This window comes from Dendrobates tinctorius, unplaced genomic scaffold (assembly GCF_039654945.1).
Source record: "Dendrobates tinctorius isolate UK_male_01 unplaced genomic scaffold, ASM3965494v1 ptg000129l, whole genome shotgun sequence".
Classification (NCBI taxonomy): domain Eukaryota; kingdom Metazoa; phylum Chordata; class Amphibia; order Anura; family Dendrobatidae; genus Dendrobates; species Dendrobates tinctorius.
Window position 1 is genome coordinate 35,720,564 of NW_027361797.1, and position 14,437 is coordinate 35,735,000.

Below are 14,437 nucleotides of genomic sequence, written 5' to 3' on the forward strand. Positions count from 1 at the left end.
ACCATTGGGGTACCGCAGGGGTCGGTGTTGGGACCTATTCTCGTCAACATATTTATTAATGATCTGGTAGAAGGTTTACACAGTGAAATATCAATATTTGCAGATGATATAAAACTATGTAAAGCAGTCAATACAAAAGAAGATAGCATTCAGCTACAGATGGATCTGGATAAGTTGGAAACTTGGGCCGAAAGGTGGCAGATGCGGTTTAACAATAATAAATGTAAGGTTATAGACATGGGAAGAAGGAATCAATATCACTATTACACACTGAATGTGAAACCACTGGGTAAATCTGACATGGAAAAGGACTTGGGGATCCTAGTTAATGAAAAACTTACCTGGAGCAGCCAGTGCCAGGCAGCGGCTGCCAAGGCAAACAGAATCATGGGGTGCATTAAAAGAGGTCTGGATACACATGATGAGAGCATTATACTGCCTCTGTACAAATCCCTGGTTAGAGCGCACATGGAGTACTGTGTAGAGTTTGGGGCACCGGTGCTCAGGAAGGATATAATGGAACTACAGCGAGTACAAAGGAGGGCAACAAAATGAATAAAGGGGGTGGGGGAACTACAATACCCAGAGAGATTAGCAAAATTAGGATTATTTAGTCTAGAAAAAAGACAGCTTAGGGGCGATCTAAAAACCATGTATAAGTATATAAGGGGACAATACAAATATCTCTCCGAGGATCTGTTTATACCAAGGAATGTGACGGTCACAAGGAGTCTGGAGGAGAGAAGGTTTTTCCACCAACATAGAAGAGGATTCTTTACTGTTAGGGCAGTGAGAATCTGGAATTCCTTGCCTGAGGAGGTGGTGATGGCGAACTCAGTCGAGGGGTTCAAGAGAGGCCTGGATGTCTTCCTGGAGCGTAACAATATTGTATCTTACAATTATTAGGTTCTTTAGAAGGACGTAAATCTGGGGATTTATTCTGACGGAATATAGGCTGAACTGGATGGACAAATGTCTTTTTTCGGCCTTGCTAACTGTTACTATGTTATTATCTCCGATGGCTAAATTCAAAGTGTGCAGTCCAGGAGGTGCTGCGTTCTGCATGTCCTCATCATCTCTCTCAGGACACATTCGCAGAATTTGAAGCACTGGCATGACAGCCATAAGCTTGCTGAAGGCTCTGTGACTTTCATAGTGGTGCTCACATGAAGAACAGCCTGGACTTTAAATGTGGCCACAATCTTTCCTATATACTGCAATACCAAGTAATCGTGTTATAGAACAAACTATCAATTGATTGCACGTTCAAGACCCCTAAGAGAGGTAAAAAAAAAGATTTTAAAAAATAAAAAAGGTACAAAAGTTTGAATCACTGAATCTTTCCTTTCAATAAAAATAAGCAGACAGAAATGAAAAAATAAACAAATGTATTATCACTGCATCCATAAAAGTCTAGTCTATCAAAATCCTAAATTAATTAAAGCTCCAATCCAGTGGGGTTTTTTTAATTGCAGTGCTGGAGTGGTGCTTTTAATCTAAGATCCCTTCCCCCGGCCTTATACTTACCCATCACCATCTTCACCTTCTATCACCACCATTCCCCCCCGTCTCCATCAGTTTGTGACCTGCCGGATCACTCCAGTGTTTGCAGGAGCAAGCCGGAGATTACAACCCAATACCAGCCAAGGAGAGTCTGATTCTGGCTCTCATAGATTTACGTTGACAGCTTGTGACGTGACTTCTGAATTCCGGCCAGTTTGAAGCTGCAGTCACAAGAGGGCACCTTGTGAATGGAGCAGAGCTGGAAAAAGGCAAAGGTGGTGCCTGGTAAGTATAATACTAGGGTCAGGGACCTTTCATTAGAAGCACCACTCCAGTACTGGGAAAAAAAAACTCTGCTGAAGTGGGGTTTTAACCCAAGTGGTAAATGCCATAAGGAGAAAAAAAATTGAATTGCCAGAAAGGCATTTTTTGGTCACCACATCATCTTAAAAAAGTAATAAAAAATTATCAAATCTCACATGCAGGTCAAAATGGTATCCATGACGTCAACTCACCACACAAAAAACGAAGCCCTCACGCAGCTCCATCAACAGAAAAATGAAAACATTCCAGGTCTCGGAAAATGATGGCAAAGGTTTTTTTTTTTTTTTACAAATTTCTCATTTGTTTATCACCATTTAAATGAAAAAAAAAAAACCTACACCAATTTGATATCACCGTGATTGTACTGACCTGGTGAATCAAATCGTTGGGTAATTTTCACAGCGCAATTATTGCTGTAAATCCCCCCCGAAAACAATTGAAAAATTATTGACAGATCTATGAAAAGGTTTTGGCTCTTGGAAGAATGGGAGGAAAAAAATGACAGAAAATTGCCCAGTCTGGAAGGGATTAAATGAATTGCCAAATTTTATGACATAAAGCTGTGTATTGTGTAGTGAAATTTTGCTTCTAATTTCATAGAATCATAGAATCATAGAATCATAGAATCGTAGAGTTGGAAGGGACCTCCTGGGCCATCTGGTCCAACCCCCTGCTCAAAGCAGGATTCGCTAAATCATCCCAGTCAGATGTCTGTCCAGCCTCTGTTTGAAGACTTCCATTGAAGGAGAACTCACCACTTCTCGTGGCAGCCTGTTCCACTCATTGATCACTCTAACTGTCAAAAAGTTTTTTCTAATATCTAATCTGTGTCTCCTCCCATTCAGTTTCATCCCATTGCTTCTAGTCTTTCCTTGTGCAAATGAGAATAAAGTTGAGCCTTCTACAATGTGACAGCCCTTTAGATATTTGTAGACAGCAATTAAGTCTCCTCTCAGTCTTCTCTTTTGCAAACTAAACATTCCCAAATCCTGCAACCTTTCCTCATAAGACAGGGTTTTGCAGACCGGTCACCATTCTGGTCGCTCTTTTCTGAACTTGCTCCAGTTTGTTGATGTCTTTTTTAAAATGTGGTGCCCAAAACTGGACACAATATTCCAGATGAGGTCTGACCAAAGAGGAGTAGAGGGAAATAATGACTTCACGTGATCTAGACTGTATGCTTCTGTTAATACATCCTAGAACTGCATTTGCCTTTTTTGCTGCTGCATCACACTGTTGACTCATATTCAGTCTGTGATCTATTAGTATACCCAAGTCTTTTTCACATGTGCTGTCACTTAGCCCTATTCCTCCCATTCTATATATGCTTTTTTCATTTTTATTGCCCAGATGTAGTACTTTGCATTTCTCCCTGTTAAAAACCATTCTGTTTGTTGCTGCCCACTTCTCCAGTTTATTTAAATCTTTTTGAATCCTCTCTCTCTCTTCTCTAGTATTAGCTATCCCTCCTAGCTTTGTGTCATCAGCAAATTTAATCAGTTTACCCTCAATTCCTTCATCTAAATTGTTGATAAAGATGTTGAACAATACAGGGCCCAGGACAGAGCCCTGTGGTACCCCACTTGAGACATTCTTCCAACTGGATGTGCAGCCATTTACGACCACTCTTTGGGTCCGATCACTAAGCCAGCTATGAATCCACCTAACAGTTGCCTTGTCCATTCCATACTTAGTCATTTTTTCAGTAAGGATTGTATGAGAGACTTTGTCAAATGCTTTGCTGAAGTCAAGATATACTATATCTACAGCATTTCCTTGATCCACCCAATCAGTGATACCGTCATAGAAGGAAATTAAGTTAGTCTGACATGACTTATTAGTTACAAACCCATGCTGACTCTGTTTGATCACTTCATTCTTATCCAGGTATTGACTTACATGTTGTTTAATAATTTGTTCAAAGATCTTTCCTGGTATAGAAGTCAGACTCACCGGCCTATAGTTGCCTGGGTCCACCTTCTTCCCCTTTTTGAAGATAGGAACAACATTTGCTCTTCTCCAGTCTTCTGGCACTTCTCCTGTTCTCCAAGAATTTTCAAAGATTATGGAGAGTGGTTCAGAAATTTCTTCTGCTATCTCCTTCAGTACTCTGGGGTGTAATTCATGTGGACCTGGAGACTTGAATTCATTTAGGTTAGCTAAGTGTTTCCTCACTATCTTTCTGTTTATAGATATCCTGGATTCTTCTATTCCCTTAATAGGACAGTGAATAACAGTTGGTGTTACATTTCCTTTCTGAGAGAAAACAGATGCAAAATAGGAATTTAAAAGTTCAGCCTTCTCAACATCCTGTCTTACCATTTCATCATTTTCATCCTGTAAAAATCCTATAGCATCTTTGACTTTTCTTTTACTTTTGACATATCCCCAAAATCCTTTATTATTGCTTTTGACATCTCTTGCAAGCCTCAATTCATTTTCAGTTTTAGCTAATCTGATTTGTGCCCTGCAGATTCTGCAGACAGCATTATATATATATATTCAAGGTCAATGCTTGTTTTCAGAGAATGTCTACAGACTCGAAAGCTCTCAAAGTGAAGGATTTGTTACAGTGTATCAGTGCAGGCCATTCCTTAGGAGCAAACAAATTCATACCACTTCTTCTCCAGTCTATGTCACAAATTATTATTATTTTTTTATGGGTCAGAGTTGTAATTTTTTGCCTCTAATGGTTTATTACCATACAGTCATCGTGAAAAAGCCAAGCAAAGCAAACAGAAGATTAAATGATCAGACAACTCATTTTATTGCACGCACACCAGAACCAGGAGGAAGAACCTTGACTTCGCCTTTATACACTAGACAATTGTTTGTGTGCATACAGCTTTTTTTTACTTAAAAAAAATAAAAAAAACATTGGTTCGCAGGGACTTGCCAAGCTCATCATAAAATTATTAAATGTAATACAGTAAATCCAGTGAAGTGACAACCCCAGCACCATTTGTGACAAGGTGGACCCCTACTATGATGTTTATACACCCTAAGACCAAGCTAAGCATCATTATCCCAGTCCCATACTTTTGCATCTAAAGGGAATCTTTCAGCAGGATTTAATCCCCAAAACTACTTATATGCACATGTAGTTCTTTCAAAGACAAGTCCAGCAATTCTTTTACATGGCCAGCCCATTCCTCCATTACTGAAAAATCAGGGGGGTTTTTTTAATTGATATGCACATGAGCCTGTAAAAGTTTGGTAGATATGATGCCTCTGTCACTCTAGCTCAATTTTTTGCACAGTGCTTCCTCCTCCTTTTCGATTGCTTACTGAAGTCCCTCATTGCTATAATCTCAGTCCTCCTTTGAGGCTCAGTCATAAGTTGAGTTCAACCGGATACTGAGATTTTTACTCTACACTGAAATACTTTGGAATTGCAGTATACAGTATGATCAAAAAGGGGCTAAAAATTAATGTAAAAAATAAAGAAAAAAGTTTTCAAAAATACAACTTGTTTTATTTGATATAAAATCACATCCTTTTCTCCCCATTAAAAATAAATAAGTTAAAAGAATAAAAAATTACACATTTGATATCGCTGCTTTCATAAAAGTCCAATCTATTAAATTACGGAATTCACTAACCCAATCTGTAAACGTTGTAAAGCGAAAAGAAAGAATCAAACACCAGAATTGCAGGTTTTTTTATCATCTTGCTAAAAAAATTAATAATAAGCATCGATTGTACACAAAATTAGTATGGATAAAAAAAGATAACTAAGGCTGGTTTCACACTAGCGTTCAAGTGCGCAGCGCAGGGCCGCCGCTAAGCCCCGCCTCAGGCCACGTCCCCTACGGTCAGTTCCTCCTCTGATCGCATGAGGCTGTATGCGATCAGCATATCCTATATTTAGCGTTGGATACACTGATCGTGCGCTGACCATGCACTGGTCTGATTTTGCTGGCGCTGCGCCCAGTGCACAAAAGCGCGCTGTGTTGCATTTTTGTGCTCTGGGCGCAGCGCCAAAAGGGTGCAGTGCCAGCAAAATCAGACCAGCGCATGGTCAGCGCACGATCAGCGTATCCAACGCTAAATATAGAATACGCTGATCACAGGCAGCCTCATGCGATCAGAGGAGGACCTGACCGGAGGGGGCCCGGCTGGGGGCAGGGCTTAGTGGTGGCCCTGCGCTGCGCCCACGAATGCTAGTGTGAAACTAGTCTTACTGCTCAAAAAACAGGCAATCACTCAGCCCTGTAAACAAAAAAATAAAAATGTTTTGGGTCTCAGAAAAAGTCGACACAAAACAAAAAAAAAAATTCCAATATTCCAAATTGTTTTCATCAGTAAAATAGAAAAACAATCAATTCATATTTGGTATCACCGTAATGAGACTGATATGGGCATTCATTTTCCAGGTCCTTTATTATTACGCAATGAATGTTATCAAATCAAAACCCAAAAAACAATGGAGAAATTGCATTTTTTTATCATTTCATCACACTTGAAATTCATTTCCCGATTTTCAGTACATTATATGGTAAAATGAATGGTGTCTCAAAATTACCACTTGTCACACATGAAAAAATAGACCTCATGTGTCTATGCTGATGTTAAAATAAGATAGTTATGGCTCTTGTAAGCAGAAGCGGGAAAAATGTAAGCTAAAGCTGAAAAATTCCCTGGCCCTTAAAGGGTTACGATGCTTTAGCTGTGTGATGAGGAGGAAACAAGGTGGTCATTTTCTGTTCTTAACTATAGGTAACAGTGACCAGATAGTGTGAAATTAATTTTCCCACAATCTAGTTATAAGAATGTCATATTATGATTAGAGTTGAGCGAATATGTTTGGAATCGGTCCCCAAATCTGAGTTTGCCATATGCTAGCCAAACCTGGTACCTTAATCGTGACAATTTTATGTTTGACTATTGATTCCGAACATTTTCGTTTATTTCTACTCCCATCGACTCCAATGACATTAGGATGTGTTCGGCGATTATTGCAAACACAATATTCACCGCCGATCGTAATCAGAACCAAATTTTGCAAAATTTGCTCAATTCTAATTATGATCTCTTTCTTCAGGTGTTGGACCCCTTCATGTTACCTGCTCCTCTACAGAGTTCTTCAATGCCGTTTATTACCTTTATGCCCATGAAGGAGGTGACTGTCCAGAATTTGCAATGTTGGGCTTACTGACAGCCCTACAAGCCAGCCCATTTGGTTCATTTGTTGTGTTGGTGACAGATGCGTCGGCCAAGGACAGTGGTGACTTATATGTAGTCAACAAAATATTCTCTCTGTTAGATTCTTTGCAAGTTAAGGTAAGAAATTCAGAAAAGTACTATAAGAATATCATACCTATTGTATCATGTTTTATGATATGACCAACGTTATTTATGTGATGCATTTTTTTATACTTCTTCATAAGCTTTCTCTTATGTTTTTTCATGTGTCCTGTCATTTACACAAAATTGCGAACACCAATCGTGATTGCAGGTGACTTTCTTTTGTCAGTTTTCACTTAAACTATTTCTACTGTTTTATTTTCCTCACTCAGGTCTTTATTTTCGCTAGCTCTTGTGGCGATACAAGTTTGTATGAATTCCAGGTTTATAAAGAAATTGCTTCCCGCAGTTACGGCCATGTTTTTCAAATTTACTATCCAACCACTAATGTAAGTACCAAAATAGGAAAAAGTAAATCGGATTCTTGGCATGAACTATCCATTAAGAGCAAGTAAATATTTATCATATTTTTATGTTCTTTTAATTGCAAGCAGTTTGGTGTGGGGGGGGGTCAGGTTTTGAGACCCCCACTAATTGCTAAAAAATGTCTTGAATAATGCATAGCACACAGCTCCTGCCTAAGAGTGGACCCAAATTAGGGTATGACTGCATAAAAAGCAAAAGCAGTAGTTATGCGAGCTAACACTCTGCAGCACAGTGGTTAGCACTGTTACTTTACAGCACCGGTATACCGCGCTCAATTCGCACCAAAGACAACATCTGCATGCAGTTTCTATGTTCTCACCGTGTTTGTGTGGGTTTACTCCAGGTTCTTCGATTTATCTCCCACACTCCAAAGACTGATAGGAAATTTAGACTGCAAGCCCCAATATCTGTAAAGTGCTGTGGAATATGATGGCGCTTTATAAACAAATAATAATAAATACTTTATGTCTTCACACTTCACACCCAATGTTACTTTGTGACTCAATGCCAATATTTTAACAGAGGATACATTACAAGTTAAAGAGAAGCTGTCACAATGAAAATGCAGTCCAATCTAGAGGCACAGTGATATAGAGTAGGGGTAGCTGAGCAGATTGAAATATAGTTTAAGAATAAAACATTCCATGTAACCTGTGATTTAATCATTTAATCCTCTGCTCTTTCTGGGATTTTGGGTCCAGTAGCCGGTCTTATAAGTGACTGATAGATTTCTATGTATAATTGTGCACACAGAGATAGCTGTCAGTCACTGATAGGACCGCCCACTAGACTAAAAGTCTCATAAAGAACAGAGGATTAAAGGGAATCTGTCACCCATTTTTTGAGATATCATGTAAAGATATCAATTAATTGTGTTTTACCTAAGTATTCTAGTCATACTTTCGATCCCCCCCTGTCCCTGCACCTTTGATGCATAAATACCTTTTATATCACTCTTTCGATTTATCGAAATTGCCGTGGTCCGGTCCGATGGGCGTGGTTTATTCTCCTCCCCCCCTCCCACCTTGGCTTGCTGGATGTAAATTCTTCTGTGAATATCACAGATGCCGCCGTTTATTCACACCTGTGCTTTGATAAGGCCGTTCGCGCTTGCAAAGTATGCTTTGCCCAACTGTGGGCAAAGCATATAATCTCTACTGCACATGCGCCAGTATTTTTCCCTGCTTCTATGACCCGGAAGTCTTCATATTGTCATAGACGCAGGGAAAAATACCGGCGTATGCGCAGTAGTGATCATATGCTTTGCCCACAGTTGGGCAAAGCATACTGCACAAGCGCAAACGGCCTTATCAAAGCGCAGGCACAAATAAACAGCGGCCTCTGTGATATTCACAGAAGAAATTACGTCCAGCAAGCCAAGGTGGGAGGGGGGAAGGAGAACAAGCCACGCCCATCGGACTGGACCACGGCGATTTCCATAAATCGGAAGAGTGATAAAAAAAGGTATTTATGCATCAAAGGTGCAGGGACAGGGGGATCAAAAGTACGACTAGAATACTTAGGTAACACACAATTCAATGATATCTTTACATGATATCTCAAAAAATGGGTGACAGATTCCCTTTAACCCCTTCACGACCAATGACGCCACATAGGCGTCATGAAACCTGGTTCAAATCTGACCAGTGACGCCTATGTGGCGTCATGACTTCAAAGCCCCCCTGCGGGTCGGGTGACCGGGGTCACTGAAAGGTCACCCGACCCGCAGATACAGGGGGCTTTGTAATTCACCACAGGGGGCGTGGCTTCGCCCCCACATGGCTACGATCGCTCTGATTGGCTGTTAAAAGTGAAACAGCCAATCAGAGCGATAGTAATATTTCATCAATGAAAATTGATGAAATATTACAATCCAGCCATGTCCGACGCTGCTGTAGCATCGGACATGGCTGGAGACTCCGATTCCACCCCCCCCCACCGGCGATCGCCCCCCCGCAACTGAATGACAGCGGCGATCTGCCGCCGCTGTCATCATCTGCCCCCCTCCCATTCCCTCTGCTCCCCGCCAGCCTCCGATCCCCCCCTCACCCCCCCCGGTACCTCCTGAGTCCCCCGTCCCTCCCGGTGTCCCTCGGGTCCGGATGATGGGCGGCGCCATCTTTGAAAATGGCGGGCGCATGCGCAGTGCGCCCGCCCGAATCTGCCGGCTGCAGATTCCATTCTTTCATTTTGATCACTCTCAGAGTGATCAAAATGAAAGAAAAAGTAAATAAACCCCCCGATTATCACCCCCATAGGTAGGCACAACTAATAAAATAAAGAAAATATTTTTATTTTTATTTTTCCATTAGGGTTAGGGTTAGGGTTGAAAAGAGGGTTAGGGTTAGGGTTAGGGTTGAAAAGAGGGTTAGGGTTAGGGTTAGGGTTAAAAAGAGGGTTAGGGTTAGGGTTGAAAAGAGGGTTAGGGTTGAAAAGAGGGTTAGGGTTAGGGTTGGAAAGAGGGTTAGGGTTGGAAAGAGGGTTAGGGTTAGGATTGGAAAGAGGGTTAGGGTTGGAAAGAGGGTTAGGGTTGGAAAGAGGGTTAGGGTTGGAAAGGGTTAGGGTTGGAAAGAGGGTTAGGGTTGGAATTAGGGTTAGGGTTGGAATTAGGGTTAGGGTTGGAATTAGGGTTAGGCTTGTGGTTAGGGTTATGGTTAGGGTTGGGATTAGGGTTCGGGGTCTGTTGGGGTTAGGGTTATGGTTAGGGTTGGAATTAGGGTTAGGGATGTGTTGGGGTTAGGGCTGTGGTTAGGGGTGTGTTGGGGTTAGGGCTGGAGTTAGAATTGAGGGGTTTCCACTGTTTAGGCACATCAGGGGGTCACCAAACGCGACATGGTGCAACCATTGATTCCAGCCAATTTTGCGTTCAAAAAGTTAAACGGTGCTTCCTCCCTTCCAAGCCCCGACGTGTGCCCAAACAGTGGTTTACCCCAACATATGGGGTATCAGCGTACTCAGGAAAAATTGCACAACAACTTTGGGGGTCTAATTTCTCCTGGTACCCTTGGGAAAATAAAAAATTGGGGGCTAAAAAAATATTTTTGTGGAAAAAATTTTTTTTTAAATTTTCACGTCTCTGCGTTATAAACTTATGTGAAGCACTTGGGGGTCCAAAGTGCTCACCAGGCATCTAGATAAGTTACTTGGGAGGTCTAGTTTCCAAAATGGGGTCACTTGTGGGGGGTTTCTATTGTTTAGGCACATCAGGGGCTCTGCAAACGTAATGACGACCGCAGACCATTCCATCAAAGTCTGCATTTCAAAACGCCACTACTTCCATTCCGAGCCCTTACGTGTGCCCAAACAATAGTTCCCCCCCATATATGGGGCACCAGCATACTCAGGACAAACTGTACAACAACTTTTGGGGTCCAATTTATCCTGCTACCCTTGTGAAAAAAAAATTGCTGGCTAAAAATCATTTTTTTTGAGGAAAAAATATTTTTTATTTTCACGTCTCTGCGTTATAAACTTCTGTGAAGCACTTGGGGGTTCAAGGTGCTCACCACACATCTAGATAAGTTCCTTAGGGGGTCTAGTTTCCAAAATGGGGTCACTTGTGGGGGGGTTCCACAGTTTAGGTACATCAGGGGTTCTGCAAATGTAACATGATACCCGCAGACCATTCCATGAAAGTCAGCATTTCATAATGTCACTACTTCCCTTCCGAGCCCCGACGTGTACCCAAACAGTGGTCATCCCCCACATATGGGGTATCAGCGTACTCAGGACAAACTGGACAACAACTTTTGGGGTCCAATTTATCCTGCTACCCTTGTGGAAAAAAAATTGCTAGCTAAAAATAATTTTTTTTGAGGAAAAAAAATATTTTTTATTTTCACGGCTCTGCGTTATAAACTTCTGTGAAGCACTTGGGGGTTCAAGGTGCTCACCACACATCTAGATAAGTTCCTTGGGGGGTCTAGTTTCCAAAATGGGGTCACTTGTGGGGGGTTCCACAGTTTAGGTACATCAGGGGTTCTGCAAATGTAACATGATGCCCGCAGACCATTCCATCAAAGTCAGCATTTCATAATGTCACTACTTCCCTTCCGAGCCCCGACGTGTACCCAAACAGTGGTCCCCACCCACATATGAGGTATCAGCGTACTCAGGACAAACTGGACAACAACTTTTGGGGCCAATTTATCCTGCTACCCCTGTGAAAAAAAAATTGCTGGCTAAAAATCATTTTTTTTTTGTGGAAAAAAAAATATTTTTTATTTTCACGGCTCTGCGTTATAAACTTCTGTGAAGCGCTTGGGGGTTCAAGGTGCTCACCACACATCTAGATAAGTTCCTTGGGGGTCTAGTCTCCAAAATGGGGTCACTTGTGGGGGGGTTCCACAGTTTAGGTACATCAGGGGCTCTGCAAATGTAACATGACACCCGCAGACCATTCCATCAAAGTCAACATTTCAAAATGTCACTACTTCCCTTCCGAGCCCCGACGTGTGCCCAAACAGTGGTTCCCCCCCACATGTGGGGTACCAGTGTACTCAGGACAAACTGGACAACACATTTTGCGGTCTAATTTATCCTGGTACCCTTGTGAAAATAAAAAATTGTGCACTAAAAAATAATTTTTTGAGGGAAAAAATTTTTTTTTTATTTTCACGGCTCTGCGTCATAAACTTTTGTGAAGCACTTGAGGGTTCAAGGTGCTCACTACACATCTAGATAAGTTCCTTAGGGGGTCTAGTTTCCAAAATGGGGTCATTTGTGGGGGAGCTCCAATGTTTAGGCACACAGGCTCTCTCCAAACACAACATGGTGTCCGCTAACGATTGGAAGTAATTTGCATTTCAAAAAGTCAAATGGCGCTCCTTCCCTTCTGAGCCCTGCCGTGTGCCCAAACAGTGGTTCCCCCCCACATATGGGGTTCCAGCGTACTTAGGACAAACTGGACAACAAGATTTGTGGTCCAATTTCTCCTGTTAGCCTTGTGAAAATTAAAAATAGTGTGCTAAAAATCATTTTTGAGGAAAAAAAAATATTTTTTATTTTCACTGCTCTGTGTTATAAACTTTTGTGAAGCACTTGGGGGTTCAAAGTGCTCCCTACACGTCTAGATAAGTTCCTTAGGGGGTCTAGTTTCCAAAATGGGGTCACTTGTGGGGGAGCTCCAATGTTTAGGTGCACAGGGGCTCTCCAAATGCGACATGGTGTCCGATAACGATTGGAGCTAATTTTCCATTCAAAAAGTCAAATGGTGCTCCTTCCCTTCCGGGCCATGCCGTGCACCCAAACAGTGGTTTATGACCACATATGAGGTATCGGTGTACTCAGGAGAAATTGTTCAACAAATTTTAGGATCCATGTTATCCTGTTGCCCATGTGAAAATGAAAAAACTGAGGCTAAAAGAAAATTTTTGTGAAAAAAAAGTATTTTTTTTTTTACAGATCAATTTGTGAAGTACCTGGGGGTTCAAAGTGATCACTATGCATCTAGATAAGTTCCTTGGGGGGTCTAGTTTCCAAAATGGGGTCACTTGTGGAGGAGCTCCAATGTTTATGCACACAGGGGCTCTCCAAACACGACATGGCAACCGCTAAATATTCCAGCATATTTTCCATTCAAAAAGTCAAATGGCGCTCCTTCCCTTCTGAGCCGTGCCGTGTGCCCAAACAGTGGTTTATGACCACATATGAGGTATCGTTGTACTCAGGAGAAATTGCCCAACAAATTTTAGGATCCATTTTATCCTGTTTCCCATGTGAAAATGAAAAAATTGATGCTAAAAGAAAATTTTTGTTGGAAAAATTAAAATGTCCATTTTTTCTTTCCACATTGCTTTAGCTGCTGTGAAACACCTGAAGGGTTAATAATCTTCTTGAATGTAGTTTTGAGTAGCTTGAGGGGTGCAGTTTTTAGAATGGTGTAACTTTTGGGTATTTTCTGCCATATAGACCCCTCAAAGTGACTTCAAATGTGAGGTGGTCCCTAAAAAAAAATGGTTTTGTAAATTTTATTGTAAAAATGAGAAATCGCTGGTCAACTTTTAACCCTTATAACTTCCTAACAAAAAAATATTTTGTTTCCAAAATTGTGCTGATGTAAAGTAGACATATGGGAAATGTTATTTATTAACTATTTTGTGTCACATAACTCTCTGGTTTAACAGAATAAAAATTCAAAATTTGAAAATTGCAAAATTTTCTAAATTTTCACCAAATTTCTGATTTTTTGACAAATAAACGCAAAAATTATCAACATAAATTTACCACTAACATGAAGCCCAATATGTCACGAAAAAACAATCTCAGAATCGCTAGGATCCGTTGAAGCGTTCCTGAGTTATTACCTCATAAAGGGACACTGGTCAGAATTGCAAAAAATGGCCTGGTCATTAAGGTCAAAATAGGCTTGGTCATGAAGGGGTTAAATGATTAAAACCCAGGTTATACAGACTATTTTATTCCTAAACTATATATAGTATGAATCTTCTCAGCTTTCCCTGCTTTATAAAATTGTGAAAGTAGATTGGACTGCATTTTCATGTTGCCAAGATCCCAATAAGAGCACTTTGGCCACTCGGCTACATAAATAGATAACTTATTATTAGCACATGGTAGATGGGGAATTCTGCTACAGATTTTACATTGGGGCCAGGGAGCCCTACATTTTACTGCATACTATTCTCATCTTTTTCACTAGATTGCAGACCTGCTCAACTTCTTTCTGAAAATTCCAGTTAATAGTACATCACGTCTGTTTTCTTTGGAGAATTTGGGAAACTATCGTAATAGTTTCCCAGTACCAAGTGAATTAACATCACTCATCATATCAGCATCAGGTTCCAACTACTCAGTGAATCTTTATAACCCATCGGGTAAGGATTTTTTTGATATGATAAAAAAAATTGTAATTTAAAAATATTATGCTCTGACTATCACACAGGTCATTTCAACAAAAATGAATATCAAACCTTTGCAT

At 40.9% G+C, this 14,437-nt stretch overlaps 1 protein-coding gene across 1 annotated transcript in view; it reads left to right on the plus strand.

The window, feature by feature from the left end:
- LOC141047857 (uromodulin-like) overlaps positions 1-14,437 on the plus strand; it is an 89,315-nt gene that overhangs the window by 16,837 nt on the left and 58,041 nt on the right. The window contains exons 4-6 of the mRNA XM_073543185.1: positions 6,872-7,110; positions 7,347-7,463; positions 14,159-14,333. Of these exons, the coding sequence (XP_073399286.1) occupies positions 6,872-7,110; positions 7,347-7,463; positions 14,159-14,333 (531 nt within the window). The remainder of the gene's footprint in view (positions 1-6,871; positions 7,111-7,346; positions 7,464-14,158; positions 14,334-14,437) is intronic.